Source organism: Camelus bactrianus, chromosome 23 (genome assembly GCF_048773025.1).
Source record: "Camelus bactrianus isolate YW-2024 breed Bactrian camel chromosome 23, ASM4877302v1, whole genome shotgun sequence".
Lineage (NCBI taxonomy): Eukaryota > Metazoa > Chordata > Mammalia > Artiodactyla > Camelidae > Camelus > Camelus bactrianus.
This window is the reverse complement of record NC_133561.1, coordinates 6,113,345-6,130,171: the sequence shown is the minus strand read 5'-3', so window position 1 is coordinate 6,130,171 and position 16,827 is coordinate 6,113,345. Positions and strand designations below refer to the sequence as shown.

At 38.7% G+C, this 16,827-nt stretch overlaps 1 protein-coding gene across 1 annotated transcript in view; it reads left to right on the top strand.

The window, feature by feature from the left end:
• The first annotated feature begins 228 nt into the window (after positions 1-228).
• CDC73 (cell division cycle 73) overlaps positions 229-16,827 on the top strand; it is an 81,313-nt gene continuing 64,714 nt past the window's right edge. Inside the window, exons 1-7 of the mRNA XM_010974038.3 lie at positions 229-542; positions 3,088-3,193; positions 6,727-6,796; positions 8,520-8,582; positions 8,666-8,718; positions 10,611-10,699; positions 14,268-14,484. Of these exons, the coding sequence (XP_010972340.1) occupies positions 412-542; positions 3,088-3,193; positions 6,727-6,796; positions 8,520-8,582; positions 8,666-8,718; positions 10,611-10,699; positions 14,268-14,484 (729 nt within the window). The 5' untranslated portion in view covers positions 229-411. The remainder of the gene's footprint in view (positions 543-3,087; positions 3,194-6,726; positions 6,797-8,519; positions 8,583-8,665; positions 8,719-10,610; positions 10,700-14,267; positions 14,485-16,827) is intronic.

The following is a 16,827-nucleotide window of genomic DNA, read 5'->3' as shown; positions in this document are numbered from 1 at the left end:
TGCGCCGGACCCCGCTCCCTGTTCGTGCGCCGTACGTGGGCGCGGCGCTCCCCCGCTGCAAGATTCGGGCCGGGAGTCGGCCCCGCGCCGGGCAGGCGTCTGGGAGGGGCGTTTTCCGGGGCGGGCGCGGCGCCCCCTGGCGGCGGGCAGCGGCCCGGCGGCTCGCAGTCAGGCGTTCTCGGCGGGCAGCCCGCAGCGGGGCCTTCCTTCCAGCGCGGGGTCCTCGGCGGCCCGGGTGGCTCCTTCCCCCGCTGCTGTCGTAGGCGCGGACGGCTGCCAGTGCCGCTGCAGTTGGTTCGCGGCGGCGGCGGCGGCGGCGGCCGAGGCAGAGGCCGAGGCGACAGGCGAAGGGGGCGGCGGGCGCGGCGGCGGCGGCGGGGCCCGGGGCCGGCGGCGGCGAGCGGGGCGAAGATGGCGGACGTGCTCAGCGTCCTGCGACAGTACAACATCCAGAAGAAGGAGATTGTGGTGAAGGGGGACGAAGTGATCTTCGGCGAGTTCTCCTGGCCCAAGAACGTGAAGACCAACTATGTGGTTTGGGGGTGAGTCCGGCGCGGCCGCGGCCTGGGGCGGTAGGGCAGAGCGGGGCGCCCCGGGCCCCTCCTGACCCCTCCCCCTCCCCCGTTTCCCTGGGGGATGGAGAGAAACGGGTGCTCCGGGGGAAAGTTTCTCTCGGGAGCAGAAGTTGCACTTGCAGGTGAGAAGGGGACGGGAGGGGCCCTGTCTGGGGGGTCCGTCCCCCCAAGTCTTTGGGAAGCCTAAAGGCAAGGTGCCTTGGGAGTTGTGACTCTTCCAGCTGGCTTTTGCCCGTCTCTGTCGAGTGCTAGCAGTGTGCATAGGTGCATAAGGGAGCACACCGTCCGGCCCCGAGACGTCTCTTTTTGTTCTTCAGTTCTTCTCTGTGTTTTTCCGAGATTGTCTGCTGGCCTTTGCAGCTCCTGGTCTGTTTCTTCTCCTTTCCCGATTCCCTCAGGAAGAGAGAAGGGAACCAGAAGTTAGGACGGGAGAGATTCGGTTACTTTGGAAGGGTAATCAGAGTCTGTGTTAGAGGTGAAGGTAGGAGTTTCCTCGGGGAGAAAGTTGCCGAGGGGAATGGAGTAAACTTTGCAGATCTAAGTGAGAAATTGATAGAGTGCGATTTTGGGAAATGTGCTCTATAGAGTGTGTTTTGGAATGTTGATCCAGGTGGTGGGTTTTCCTGAATTGAAGTCCTTAAGGAAAACATCTACAGAGAAGTTTAATCGTTGGGGATGTTTTGAGTGATGTCTCTCTTATTGGCGTTTCATTGGATAGTTAGAACCCTGGGCCAGAACTTTCATACGCATTTTGTTCGCTTGAATGGGAGCTGGAGCTTTACGAAAAATTGTTGAAAAGCGAGGGTAATTTAGTTAGTTGCCTTTTAGTTTTCTTGTTTTTCTGGGTTCCAGGGCTTATGACTTAATTAGCTTTATGAAATGTTGATGGATAAATCATGTTTCCTGGGTTTTGTCCTTCCAGAAGGAATTTGCACAGGCAGAATTACATTTGATTGGATTAAAAAAATTTCTTTGGGAGTTTCTTTGAGGAAAAATCTGTTTGAATGGGGCATCCCAAACCAGAATAGGTTAGGAGTCCTCCTCTGCCCCACTCACGAGAGCTAGGGGCTCAATGGATTTTTAACTGATTGTTTTTTCTTTAAAGATGGTTGAGTTCTTACGGTGTAGGGCTGTCCGTTCTGAGAACTAGAAAATAATTCTTACGACCCCAGTCGTGGCTTGGAAGGAGGTTAACTCAGTCAGAGGAGAGGAGCTAAAACATAACTTGATAAGAATCGAATTCCAGCTCTTGAGAGCAATCACTTCTAGTTGAGTGTGTTAAGAAAGATTTCATAGAAGTGAGTTTGGCACGTAGACAGGCTGCAGGCTTTTCTTGAATACATGAACGAGCAAATGGAAAAGCTTTAAAGGATGGACAGAAAGTCTGGGGGTGGAGTGGTGGTGGGTTAGGGCTTCCAGGATGAGGAAACTGTGCTTAAAGGCATGAGAGCTGGAAAGGAAATGTTCTGGCAGCCATTCGGTGAAGCCAGGAGTGAGAAAGGGGGTGCTTGGAATAGTAGATTTCAAACTTTCACAACAGTGAATCACACCAATAAATATATTCTAATTTAGTGTTAATCTCCACGTACGTGTAAGTGCGTACACATACATGACATTAAGCATTAATCATTGCACCAGTGGATTCAGTTTTTTTCTTTTCTATATTGTAAGGAAATACCAAGTTGTTACCTATGTGTTAAACTTCATAGGACAGTAATTGGTAAGTGATGTGTGGTTTGAAATACATCGATCTAGAAGAAAAGTGGAAATAGAGGCCAGGGTTCAAGATGATTATATTGGGCCATATTCAGATGAATTCAAATAATAATTGGTATTTGACGTTGGTATTTCTAGACGGGGAGAATGTAATAGGAGTGTCATAGGCTGGGAGTGGACATTAACATTTGCTGAGCAAGTAGTGTTACGTGCTTGCGTTAAAGAGCCTGCACCTGTAGACTACTTTGTTTTATCCAGGTAGAATTCATTTTGGGTGTACATCATTGGTTTAGTTTGAGGGGTGGTGTAAGAATCATACCTCTGAAATTGATTGTCGTGTTTAAGAATGTTCGTCAGGGTGTAGTTCAGCAGTGTCTTACTCAGGGGCAGGATGCATTTCTTGTAAGTTTAGCACCAGTGGTAGTTGTGAGGTTCTCATCAGGTTCGTTGTTTTCTCTCATGAATCCTCTCTAGTCTGTAACTGATGAGGTTTCTTTCTCTACTGACAAAGCCCAGAATCTAACTGGGGCCATAGTCTAAAAAGTCTGTATTAACAAGGTATGAATATGGTGTGGTCTCTTTACTTCTTGCTTTTTGTCATTGTCTACCTTTGTGTTCCTTTTGCCTTAATGACAGTTTCACTTATTAGATTTCATACTCTGTGTGTGTTTTTGTTAGTCATGTTAATAAGTTTGTTGTTGGATAGTGAACTGGGTGTAGATGAATTAATCCGTATAATTAAGCCCAAGGAGTTGTATTAGAATTGTGAGTAAAAATCTTGTCTTAATTATTTCAGGACTGGAAAGGAAGGCCAACCCAGAGAGTACTACACATTGGATTCTATCCTATTTCTACTTAATAATGTGCACCTGTCTCATCCAGTTTATGTCCGACGTGCAGCTGTAAGTAGAATTCATTTAAAAACTTTTTGATTTGATAGTTGGTATCATTTGGCCTGGATAACTTCCCTCATGGGTTTCAGACCGAAAGAATGAAAGATTTGTATGAAAGTCTCCTGGAGGGTCAAAGTTAGACCACTGTGATTTATGCAGATTTTTTTAACCTGTGATATATTTTTTTTATGTAAGATGTGGGTAATGTTTATAACAACAGATTTTTCAAAGCCGTGTATAAGAATGTTTTAAAAAAATTTATGAGCATGTGGAAGGACCCTGGTATTCAGCACTCTAATCTCAAAAAAAAAAAAAAACTTTTTTGACATCAGAAAGAATCAAGATTAACAGACAACTTTTTTAAATGAATTTTTAATCAATTTAATAAACTTTTTTCATACTTTATTGAATGTATTCAGATGATTGAAAGATGCCTGCTTTCTGCATCTGAGTGTTTGAACATTACTTTCCTGAACAAGAAGTACATATTTAGTGTCAAGTATGTATTGGAAAACAATATGTAGGGCAAAAGTGTTTGGGACTTGGGAAATAGTGGGATAAAATAGCATCTTACTGTATAAAGCTATGTTAACTTACATTAGATCTTTAAAAACTGAATCAGGCACTAATTAGAATATCTTGTTGGATATATCCATTCATTTTGGGGTAATAAAGATGATCCAGATGCTTGGTTTACGCTTAGATTATGTCTCTAGGGAAGGGTTGTATTTGTTGCTGTGGCCCTTAGGACCTTTAGTCACTTCATATTAACTCTTATTTTTCTTAAATATTTGACGGCTTGAAAGGGCCAAATTCTACAGTTCTGTAGTTCTGTAAATACTAACTCCTAACTTTTCTAGTTCTGTAAATACTAACTCCTAAATACTTTTCTCCTAACTCCTTTGTGTGATTTGCTCTTTCTGTGAGCAGACCATTTCTGAAATAAGTTTTCCCGACTCATTGCCCGTTACAGTGTGAGTAGACGCATCCCTTTTTCTGCTGGTGATAACGTATACATAAGTCATTAGTGACCCAGTGCTGAGGCGTAGTATCATAGTTAGACACAGTAATTTTGCCTGTTTATGATATTCCACATAGACTAGTTTTTAAAAACAAGCACAGAAAATCTGTGGGCTCTTATTTGTTTATACTCAGAAGCATAAATGGAAATTTAATCTAACTTTTAAAAACCAGAGTAATTTTAAGTGATTAAATATAGTTCATTGAAGAGTACGTGAAGAATGTTTGGTTCAGTGAAATGTAATCAATATAAGTTAATTAGCCAAAGATATTAAGGGTTCTTTTTCATTGTTACTTTAATAAAGTGACAAAGGAATTGTGACTATATGATCCTGTAACCACCTGTTTTCCCTGTACTCTGTTGTTGTTTGTTTACAGTATAAAAGTGATATGGAAAATTGTGGTAATGACAGGATTCATTGAATTCATGGCCCAAAGATGCCTTGGTGCCTAAAGTATATGGTTTTATTTGTTTTGCTTACTTCTCTACAAGTTGCTAATATAGGAGATTAAAGGAAAATTACCCATTTTACCAAAACAGATACATTTCCCAGATTTAATTTCTTAATCTTTTCCTCCTGCTTATAAAGTTTATACATACTTAAGCATAAGGAAAGAAATATGTGATGTAGAAAGAGAAAACTGCCACTAACATTTTTTTCTATAATCTTCTAAATTTTTTCCATGCTATAAAAATGCATACCTATTTTTTAATAATTTTATTTTTCCCTTTTAATTTTATTGAAGTATATCCAACATGCAATATTTTATTAGTTTCAGGTGCACCACATAGTGATTCAGCAGTTAAGTACATTGTGAGTTGATCACCACAGTAAGTCTGCTAATGGTCAGTTACCACACAGAGTTACTGTGGCACTGCTGACTCTTTAGTATGCTGTTCATTACATCTCCATGACTGACTTATTTTATGGCTGGAAGTTTGTACCTCGTAATCTCTTTCACCTATTTTGCCCAACCCCACCCCCCTTTGGCAACTACCAGTTTGTTCTGTGTATCTGTGAGTTAGTTCCTGTTTTGTTTTGTTTTTTAGTTTCCATATACAAAATCATATGGTATTTATCTTTCTCCATCTTTCTTACTTAACATAATACCCTCTAGGTCCATCCGTGTTGTCCCAAATGGCAAGATTTTATTTTTGATATACACCATATCTTTATCCATTCATCCTTGGACATTTAGATTGCTTTGATATTTTGGCTGTTGTAAATAATGCTGCTGTGAACATAGAGATGCAGATGTCTTTTCAAATTAATGTTTTTGTTTTCTTCAGATAAATCTGAATCATACGGTAGTTCTTTTTTCAATTTTTTGAGGAACCTCTATAATTTTCCATAGTGGCTGTACCAGTTTACATTTCCACCAGCAATACATGAGGGTTCTGTTTTTTCCACGTCCTCATCCATGCTTGTCATTTATTTATTTACTTTTTGATGATAGCCGTGCTGACAGGTGTGAGGTGGCATCTCGTGTTTTTAATTTGCATCTTCCTGATGATGGGTGATGTTGGGTATCTTTTCATGTGTCTGTTTGCCATCTGTGTGTTTTCCTTTTTTTGATGTTGAGCTGTGTGAGTTCTTTACATATTTTGTATATTACTTCCTTATCAGGTATATTTCTGCAAATATCTTCTCCCATTCAGTAGATTGTCATTTCATTTTGTTGATAGTTTCCTTCACTGTGCAAAAGCTTTTTAGTTTGGTGTAGTCTGTTTATTTATTTTTTTTATTTTGCTGCCTTTGCCTGAGGAGACAGATCCAAAAAATATTGCTGAGACCCAAGTCAGAGAACTACTGCTTATGTTTTCTCCTAGGACTTTGTTTCTTTATTCTTACATTCAAGTCTTCAGTCCATTTTGAATTTATTTTTGGATATGGTGTAAGAAAGTGGTCCAGTTTGATTCTTTTGCACGTAGTTGCCTAGTTTTCCCAACATTATTTATTGAAGAGCCTGTCTTTTCCCCAGTGTACATGCTTGGAACACTATTTACTGTTAATTATGAAAATTTAGTCTTAGTGGCTAATTTACTTTATTTGAAAGAGTTTAAGTACAGTATTTTGAGAACGTCTGGTTTGGATGTGAGAAAAGAAAGCACCCTGGAAACCTTGAATGAAATGAGCAAGCAGTGGGACTAGAAAGGTATTTACCCCGAAATGCAAATCATCATGAATAAAATAAAGAAATAAATACTTAGAGTAAACCAAGAGGGGAATAAAAGACTACAGTTGGTATTTTGAATAGGGATAGGATTACTCTTTTATTTCTAATGCTCATCTTTTGTATATCTTACTAGAATTTCAAGGATAGAGTAAATAAAAATTAATATGCTTAAATTTTCAAGATTTTTTTTAGGTTCTTTTAGCGTAGTTATCTTCTAATAACATGATTTTAAATACCTGTTATCAAGAAATGTTGGAATAAAATTCAGATATTACATGATGTTTGTCTTTACCAGGTTTCTTATAATTGTTGATTTGATACCTAATTTAAAATTTTGACTTTAGACTGAAAATATTCCTGTGGTTAGAAGACCTGACCGAAAAGATCTACTTGGATATCTTAACGGTGAAGCATGTGAGTAATTTTTGAATTGTTCTCACTCTTAAATAGACATTGTTTCTTTTTTTCACCCTGTGAGATAAGAATCAGTGGGAAGAGAATCTGTATTCCCACTAAAAAATTACCTCCCCTACAGCCATGTCCCTGTGCTCGCTTCTTTCCTGTCACAGTGAACGCACTGTCTACTCCTGAGACCAGTCCCCTTCCTCATGTATGGAGTCCGTCTCCTTTCACACTGTCAGAGACTCTGCCTTTGTAAATTTTTGCTTCTCTCTTGCATCCTGCATCATTCTGCATTATTCCCTTTAGAATACGTAAGGTAATATATCTCATTAAAAATTTCAACCCCCCCCACCTTCCTTCTCTCTACTGCTCCACTTATCTTCTTCTTTTTGTTACAAAATTCTTTGCAAGAGTTGTGTGGTATCCTGCTTCCTCTTTTCCCTGGTTCTCGGATCTCCTCCAACGTGACTTTCCTCACCATCTCGCTGAAATCACTCTTACAAGTTCAATACTGACTTAAGGATTGCTGATGGTTCTCTCCTATTTCACAGCTAACTTGATCTCTCAACAGCATTTGACACTGTTGGCTACTCACTCCTTTTGGAAGCTATTCTTCACTTGGCATTTGGGGCACCAGACTCTTGAGGTTCTCTTCCTACTCATTGTCCACCTCATTTTTTTTACTTGCTTCCTTGTTTTTAATGCGTTCCTGAGGTTCTGATTTACAGATTCATTGTCGGCATCTTCCCTTGGACATTCAGCAGGCATCTGAAATTGAATGTCTCTAAAACAGAGTGCCAATTCCTCCCTCCCTTCTCCCTGCAGAACTGAAACAGCAAGTCCATTCTCCCAGTGCTCCCACCTCAGTAACCAGTGTCCCATTCATGTAGCTGCTTAGGTCAAGAAATCAGAGATTTCTCTCCCATCTCACATCGATTCCATCAGCACGTCCTCTTTCTTTACCCTCAGAGGTATGGCAGCTTTGACCGCTGTCTCCCCGCCGCTCCATCCTCCCTCTTCAGACTGCGGCATGGCTCTCTAGGGGCCCTCACTGTTTCCTACAGTGTAGCCTCTGCTTCCCAGAGATGGACCTGTTTTTGAAAAAGCCTATAAGCCTGGTCGTGTCCCTCCCCTGCTCAAGGCCATCCCGATTGAACCCATCACACTGAGAATAAGGCTCACACTCCTCACCCTGACCTCAGTGGTCCTGCGTCGGCCCGCGTCTCTGTGACCTGTCTCCTGCCAATCTTCTCTGCTCACAGAAGTCCAGTCTCGCTGGTGCTCTTGGCTTGCCTAACCTTGGAGCCTTTGCATTTGCTCTTCCCTCTGTTAAATTCTGTTTCTCTGCGTTGTCACATGGCTCACTTCTTACTACCTCCTTCAGAGCTGTGCTCAAATGTTCCCTTGTATGCACACATTTGTGTGTTTACTCCCATGTACGCACACTTTATGTACATGTGATGCTGGAGTATGTTCTTTGAAGTTGATTTCAGTCAGATTATCTCAATTTATAAGCTAAATTGTCAAAAATAGTTTGTCCTCTTACAGACTTTCTAATATAGATTAATCTTTTATAATCAAATGCTTTTACAAACCTGCTTTAAAAATTTTTTAAGGGGAAATCACTATGTATAAAGTAAGAAATACAATAAATCTTGAGCATTCCACTTGTAATAAAATCCAATGTATGTATTCAAATATTTACCTTCTGACAGAAATCTTTTTAAATCTCCAGCAACATCGGCAAGTATTGACAGAAGCGCCCCTCTAGAAATAGGTCTTCAGAGATCTACTCAAGGTATGTCTTGTTGCATGTTTACGTTGAACTTTCATAAACCTATCCTCAAACTGTACCTTTATTTACTTCTTTTTTTCTTGCAGTTAAACGAGCTGCAGATGAAGTTTTAGCAGAAGCAAAAAAACCACGAATTGAGGTAATAAAACTTTATTTTAAAGGTGATTCATTTTTTTTTGGAGATTGGAATTGTGTAATAATAAGAACTTTTTGCTCATAATGGTCCTAAGAGCTTTTTTTCCTGGAAAAATAGTTATATTAGGATGAACAGTCCATCAGTAAATAGCTTGAGCTGTAGTTTAGCATCTCTTACGTACAAGCTATGTGGACAAATTACTCAATTTTCTTTACCTTTATATCATTATTGGTGAAGGTGTTGGACCAGATCAGTGGTCAGAAGACTTTTTCTGTAAAGGGCCACATGGTAGATACTTCTGGCTTTTTGGGCCTTGTGGTCCTTGTCCAGCTGCTCTGCTGCCACTGTTGTGTTAGCAGGCAGAGATGGACGGGCGAGGCTGTGTTCTCATAAAAAAATTTTACAGAACAGGTACCAGGCCAGACTTGGGCTTTGTGGTGGTGTTTGCCTTCCCCTGGAATAAGGAGGTCTGGGAGTTTGCTTTATTTGTTTACTTATTTACGTTTAATGGCAGTACTGGGGATTGAACCCAGGACCTTGTGCTGCTAAGCGTGCGCTCTACCACTGAACTGTCCCCTCCCCTTTGCGTCTCCCTTAAGAGCTGTGCACATCAAGTGCTCACCACAGGCACTTCCTAAAGCACTGACATACCGGCTTGCTTGCTTTCATGGTAGAATTTTATAGCCGCCAAATGAAGTGTTGGTGTTGGTAAATGAAGATATTTCGTGTTAAAATTAAGCCACGTAAGAAATGTAGTTACTGTTGGAAAGAAAATTTGTTGACCAGCTAGTGTACTGCGTAAAACAGTTAAACCTAGGAATTTAAGTCGTATAATTACAGTATTATTCGTTTAAATTTGTAACAAGCCCCAGATCAGTTACATATAAAACCCTCTGAAAACGGAAGATTATGCATTAGAGGCACACTTAAAATCTGAGAAATGACTAAACTGGCTACATATCAGTTAACAATGTGGAAATAACATTTGTGGTCATCAATAGTATTAATGTTACTAGAAACTAAGTCTTCCCATTTCACATTTGTACAAAAATCAAATGTACCTCTTGCTGCTACGTACACAGCAAAGCACCCACAATTAAGGACGGATAAGAAAGGTACCTGTTAAAGGGGCAGGGTTGGTTGGTAGGTACGTATGTTAGAACCATGGACAAGACTTGGTGCTAAGAAAATGTAGTTTTGAATAAGCACTCTCTGAGTCGCAGAACGTAGTGATAATGATGCTCATGGTTAGTGCTCTGTGCGTGGTGATAGTCACGTAACCCTCACCACCGCCTCCCAGAGTTAGCAGTGCTGTTGTGTCTGCTATGAGCTGGCAGGCTCAGAGAAAGGTGACGTGCTGAGGTTCACATAACCAGGGTTAGAGCCCAGCAGTCTGGCTCCTAGCCTCTCCACTATGCTGGGTACCAATTTTGTGGCAGTAAAATTGAAATTTTCCCCAACTCTCTTTGTATGAAAGGAGTCTGTGACCCACTATATTCAAAATGAGTGAATTTAGAGGTGCCACTTATTTGGAAAAAGCTGAAATCATGGTTTAATTGCTTGAGCAAATTGAATATAGCAGACATGCAGATTTGCTAGGAAAATGGTAACTTTAACAATCAGCAAGAAATAGCATAATACAATTCTTTCCAGAGCATTTGTCAAGTCAAAATTAATTTAACACAGATAGCTGTATTACATAGACAGTTTTTAGTTCAGAAAATATATATTGAATACCTGCTAGGCACTACGCTCGGAGAAAGAAACCTTGGGATCTGGTTGAGAATCTAGGCTGCAGTTGTCTTTAAAATCAGTCTCCTAAGGAACTTGAGTAATATGTGTTAAGCCTTTATTACAAATGCATTTGTAAAATTCTAATGAGTGATTATTTTCAGGATGAAGAGTGTGTACGCCTTGATAAAGAGAGATTGGCTGCTCGTTTGGAGGGTCACAAAGAAGGAATTGTGCAGACTGAACAGATCAGGTAAGAACTTCTTTAGTAAAAGTAGGCAGTTGAGTGTCAGTGTAAGTTAAGTATATATGGAAAGAGGGATATTAACATGCTGTCTCTACATCGTGTGCTCCTCACTGCGCGCCTCTGTGCCCGAAGTTCAGACGAAGATGCCTGAGCGTGTTTAGTGTTGGGGGGGTTGGAAGCCTTTGTGTTGCTTGTGTTTTCTGGAAAGCCTTCTTGATTCTGTTATCATACTGATCTTTTCTTTTTTAAAAATTACTCCATAATCCAAGTCACTCATTTATCATGAAGTCTCTTGTTGGTTTATAGCAGTGGTCAGCAAATTTTTCTGTAAAGTACCGTGTGTTAAATATTTACTTTTAATATAATTATTGCTATGCTTAATTCTAGTTTATTATTTTGCTGCTATTTTCTGTTTGTCACTTCTATTCTTTCTACTTTTTTTGGACTTCTTTTGGATTAAATGGTATATACTGTAGTTCCTTTACATCTTTTCTTTTGGCTGGTTAGTTATAACTATTTTATTTTAGTGATTGCTGTGGGGTTTCTTCAGTGTGGGTGGTTTATAGCATCACAGTCCACCTTCAGTGTTGAATCGCTTCCCAGGTAGTGTGGGAACCTTAACAGTAGTGTTCTTCTGTCCCTCTCCTTTTGGCCTTTGTGGTACTGTTGTCATACGTCTTATATATAAACACCAGTGTACGTTGTTGGTATTCTTGTTTGAACTATTATCTTTTAAAGAGATTTAAATAGTAATTTTTGTATACCATTTTGTATACCATTTCCATGCCTCTTCATTTCCTGTTGTAGACCTGTGTGTACCCTTTTTTTCCTTCTGCCTGAAAGATTTAAGATTTCTATTTGTACAAGTCTGCTGGTGATTAATTCTTTCAGCTTTTTTATTTCTGAAAGTTTATTTCCCCTTTTTTTTTTTTTAGAAAAATTTTCACTGGGTGTAGAATTCTAAACTGCATGTTTTAAAGCACTTTAAAGATACTGTACCACTGCCCTCTTGATTACATTCTCTCTGGTTAGAAATCTGCTGTCATCCTTTTTGTTTTTTTAAAATGTGTCTTTTTTTCCCTCTGACTACTTTAAAAATTTTCTCTGTTGCTGGTTTCGAGCTGTTTAATTATTGCATGACTTGGGGGAGTTTTCTTCATTGTTCTTGTGCTTGAGGTACAACGAGCTTTTTGAGGGGATTTTTGGGTTCATAGTTTTCATTGAATTTAGAAAGTTTTTGGTATTGCTTCTTCAAATAATTTTTCTTTTTCCTTCTTTCTGGCCTGATTACTCACACTCTGCTTGAAGCTGTTCTAGCAGCTCACTCATGCTCTTTTCTTTTTTCGGATCCTTTTTTTCCTCTTTCTTCTCTTCTTTTGGCTTCTGTTTTCTGTTCATTTTTGATAAATTCTGTAATTCTGTAGTTTACTCATACATTACATTTTTAGTCTCCAACATTTTTTTATCTCTACAAATTGGTTAAATGTATGATCCATGTCTCTACTTGTTGAACATGTGAAACAGTTATATTAATTATTTTAATGTCTTTGTCTGCTAGTCCTGCATCTGTGGACTGGCAAACAGTTGTTTTTAATTTAGGTTTCTCCTCATTCTGGCTCATATTTTCCTATTAATTTATGCCTTATCATCTTTGGGTATCAGATATTTTGCATTTTACATCGTTGAGTGCTAGATACTTTTGTATTTTTCTGAATTTTCTTTAGTTTTGTTTTGGGACTTAATTAAATCACTCGGAAATAGATTGTTCTTTTTTGAGTCTTGATTTTAAGATTTGTTATTTGAACAGTGTTCAGTTAGGGTAGTTATTCCCCACTGATGCTGGGGCGAGACCATGCTGAGTACTCTACCTAATGCCCAGGAGTGTGAGGTTTTCAGTCTGATTGGTGGGAGCAGGTACTATTCCTTACCTGGTGTGAGACTGGGCGGTACTTTCGCTAATGCTGTTGGATGGTTCTGTTCATAGTTTTAACTTCCGTGTGCTTATGTGCTAATCAGTATTCTTCTGCTGGAATACTTTGGCCTCATACGTATTTTTTTTTTAATTGCTGGAACTTCAGCATGTTCTTTTCTTTCTCTTGTTTTCAGTAGAGGTCCTGGGTTCAATCCCCAGGACCTTGTGCATGCTATGCATGTGCTCGACCAATGACCTATACCTCCCCCCACTGCTGGAAGGCTTGACAGGGACCTCTGTGTAGCTCTCTCCTCTCAGGCACTCTGGCCTGTGAGTTCCCAACACCTTGATCTTGCTGGAATCCCAGCTCCATTTTCTCAAATCAGGAAATTCACTAAATTTTGCTGGGGTTCGTTCCCTGTGCCATGTTGGAAGCTTTCAAGGCCATAAACTGTGGCCTTCATAGGGCTTCCCCCATTTAGTTTGATTTGTCAGAGATCACTGTCTTTCACTACTTGACCGAGTATTGAGTAAACTATTGTTCTGTATATTTGGTTGTTTCAAGGCAGGAGGGTTAATCCAGTTCCTGTTACTTCATCTTGACTGGAAGTACAAGTCCAATGATGGAATGTCCAGTGCATATGTGATTATAATTTAGAAAAGCATTTGAATTTGGGTCAAGGTTTGCTGGTATGCTTTAGGTTTTAAGGGGAAGATGCCTAGTGTTAATGAGTGTTTAATAATGTTAAAATGAGTCAAATGCTAATGCACATTGAGCTCTGCTGTAAAGTTCCTTCATACCTAATGTAAATAAAGCATACTATATAATACTACCGTATTTAAACCTGCAGGAATTCCTGTCCTTTTTCCACATGTTGTTTAAACATATTTCAAGATTGCCATCTTGTGATTAGAGTAATAATCTTATCAACTGCTGTTAAGGTATCCAAACTCTTTTTCTTATTTTATACTGTGAAAAATGACACTAAGCTTAAGATTATTATCTTAAATCTATACTTTCATTGCTAAGTCTTTTTTTTTTTCCAAATAATTCTGAAGGCATAAGCTCTGTTTGTTATTTGAAAATGAAGTAAAGGAAGAAAAATAAAACGAAAATATCCTTTTATCTTCCAGACTTTAAAAGGAGTATATGTTTCTGTGGCATTTAAGAGCCTCTGTCACCTATAAAATTAATATGTCATACTCTAAGGCATATAGGTTTGAAGCCTTGAAATAGATTTCAAGGAAAACTTAAACTTTGAATTCTTTACAGAATGAAATTTTTTTACTTCTCTTCCAAGGTGGTGCATGCACGTGCTCACATGTGTGTGTTTGTATAATTTGCATGGATGGGGGGGTTAGCATGTAATATATAAAAGGCCATACTAATGAATTCTTTTGGGAGAGGAAGAGATGAAAAAAATGTGAAAATTTTTTTGCATTGCTCCTTCTAAGAAAAATTACTAGTTTGCTTATAGTGTAATATTTCTACATGGACTCTGTCTTACATAATTAGAAAATACCAAGTATGTCAGTTTTATATATAAGAACGAAATCTGCTACTTAAAGGGTTATTACCAGGAACTTATAAATGTAACCATTTATTTTATGATGTGCTTAAGAGATCCTTGCTGTGAGTATTAAAAAAGAAGTTGCTTTCAGGTCTTTGTCCGAAGCTATGTCAGTGGAAAAAATTGCCGCAATCAAAGCCAAAATTATGGCTAAGAAAAGATCTACCATCAAGACTGACTTAGATGATGACATCACTGCCCTAAAACAGAGGAGTTTTGTGGACGCTGAAGTAGACGTGACCCGGGACATTGTCAGCAGAGAGAGAGTGTGGAGGACGCGAACAACTATCTTACAGAGCACAGGAAAGGTAATTCAGATGTTTCACTTGTTCATTAGAGTGAACATGTGCATTTACTCTGTGATTGAAACTTCCTAGTTGGAGGAGGGTTCAAGTGTATGTCTGAAAGATCGGTAGTACTGTAGATTTCTAGGTGGCCATACTCACCATTCCATCTGAGCATATGGTTGGTTGAGGGTCACCAAGGAAGCTGATGAAAAAGTCTGAATCAAAGTGCGAGTCTCTTGATTTCCACCTCACTCATAAATCCAAAGAGACGCCCAGTTTTCTTCTTGATGAGATTTTTGCTTAAACCTAGTGAACAGGGAATGACGGCAAGTCTCTGGTCATTAATACCATTATTAATTTTTTCCTCACAAAGTAGAGAAATTATGAAAATCAGTCACCACACGTTTATAGAGTGTATTTTACATTGTATTCTGTTGTGTGGCTGTAGCAATGTTGTTTATTCCTTATTAATGGAGGTGTTCTGTTTTTTTCCTGTGCGATTGTGTACTTTCTTCCTTCCCTTTCTCCTCTCCCTCCTCCTCCTCCCTGCCCTTCCTATTCGTGATTACAGACAGTTGAATTAGAAAATATCCTTGTACATAGACCTTTGTACATTTATGTGTATATAGCAAAAGGATTAATTCCTAGAAGTGAATTGCTGATTAAAGGAGGTAGTGTGCTTTAATTTTTGAAAGAGAAAAGTTGAAAGATACTGGAGATTCAGCATCTTAGTAGATCTCCAAAAGGGTTCCCTCGATTCTGTCTCACTCACTTGCTTTCTATGTCTTTTCCTTCCGTGCCTCCCAGTCTTCCCTTAAATGCTAATGCTTCACTGATGTGTACTTGTTCTCAGTTGATTTGATGAGAAGGTTTATAGAAGTTGTGAGATTACTGACGAAAGTGAACGAAACATTGGTGCACGCAGACTGGTTTTGTTTGCAGATTTTTTTGGATTCTGGCCTTAAGTTTATTGTACCATATTAGTAAGAATAAAAGTACTAGAAAAGAATTTTTGAAGGAAAGAACTTTTTTTCTTTTGTGCTTGGACTTGTTTTACAAAGTACTTGAGGTCAAGAGTCAGAATCCTTCTCCAAAGCTTAGAACTATAGAGAAATCAGAGAACATAAGTAGATTTTCATTTTTGTATTTAAAATAAAGTGGTCTGTAGATACTTATTTTTACTGTCTAATATGCTTAATAGATGCATATGTTACTTACGTTCTGCCAGTGTTCATTGTAATTTTTGAAATGACAATTTTCTTTGGACTCTAGGTGGCAGGATTGTACCACTGTTTCAGAACTTAGTGTTCTATAAAATAAGTGTTGCTGGCACCAATGTCTAATTTAAAAAATAAGTTAATACTTGAAGAACTGTTTGATAGCTAGGTTTGCTTCTATGAGTGTTAACATTTAAAAAAATCAAAAACAACTATTTTGACTATTTTGATAGTCTTTCTGTATACTGTTTTCATCTTCCAGACTCTAAAAAACCTTTTAGATACTCATAGCCCTAAAAGGCATTGTGATTTTAGACAGATCTTCATTATTCCCAGGTTTCAGGGCTTTCTTATTTTCTGGATCACGAGATAGGTTCAGGATTCCATAAGAAATAAAAATATATACTCATATAGTTATATTACTATTGCAAGCACCCCATGTAAGGCAACCTCATATTATAGTGTCATTAAAAACACACTTTTAAACTTACATAAGCTAGTGTATATTCACTGTTGAAAAACTGATAAGAGATCATTAAAAGAAGAAGAATAATCGCTTGTAATTATGCCACACAAAAACAGCTAGTAACATTTTGATTGATTCTTCTAGAGTTTGTTTCTCTCATTGTAGTACTTTATTATTTTTAAAGTAGTAAAATTTGATTTTCATAATTTTAACAATTTTCATGATAGAATTAAGACTTTATTTGTATTTGTCACTTTGTTGATGTTGCACTGCTGGTGCAAAAGTAGTGGCTGCTTACCTGCTGGCATCTTGGCATGAATCAGAGCATTGGCACCAAACTTTGCAAGTAACCATTTTATTTCTGACCCACTAATGATGTCCTTGGTGAAATTTTAAAATTTATTAAAACTTGACCTTTTTGTAAACATCTTTCTAGTATCTTCTATGATGAAATCAGGCCATACAGAGCACTTCTGCACACCAGAATGTGACGGTTGTCTCCACGAACAGCACTTGGACATTGTTTAAGTTGCATGCTGACCCAGCTGCTTTTACACACAAAACCATTTTTCAAAAATTTGAATAGCTGTGTTATTCAGACTTGTGTATTTGGCAGACATTTTTTAGAAAATGAGAGAAAAAAAGCCTATAACTTCAAGAAAATAGCTGACAATATTTGTT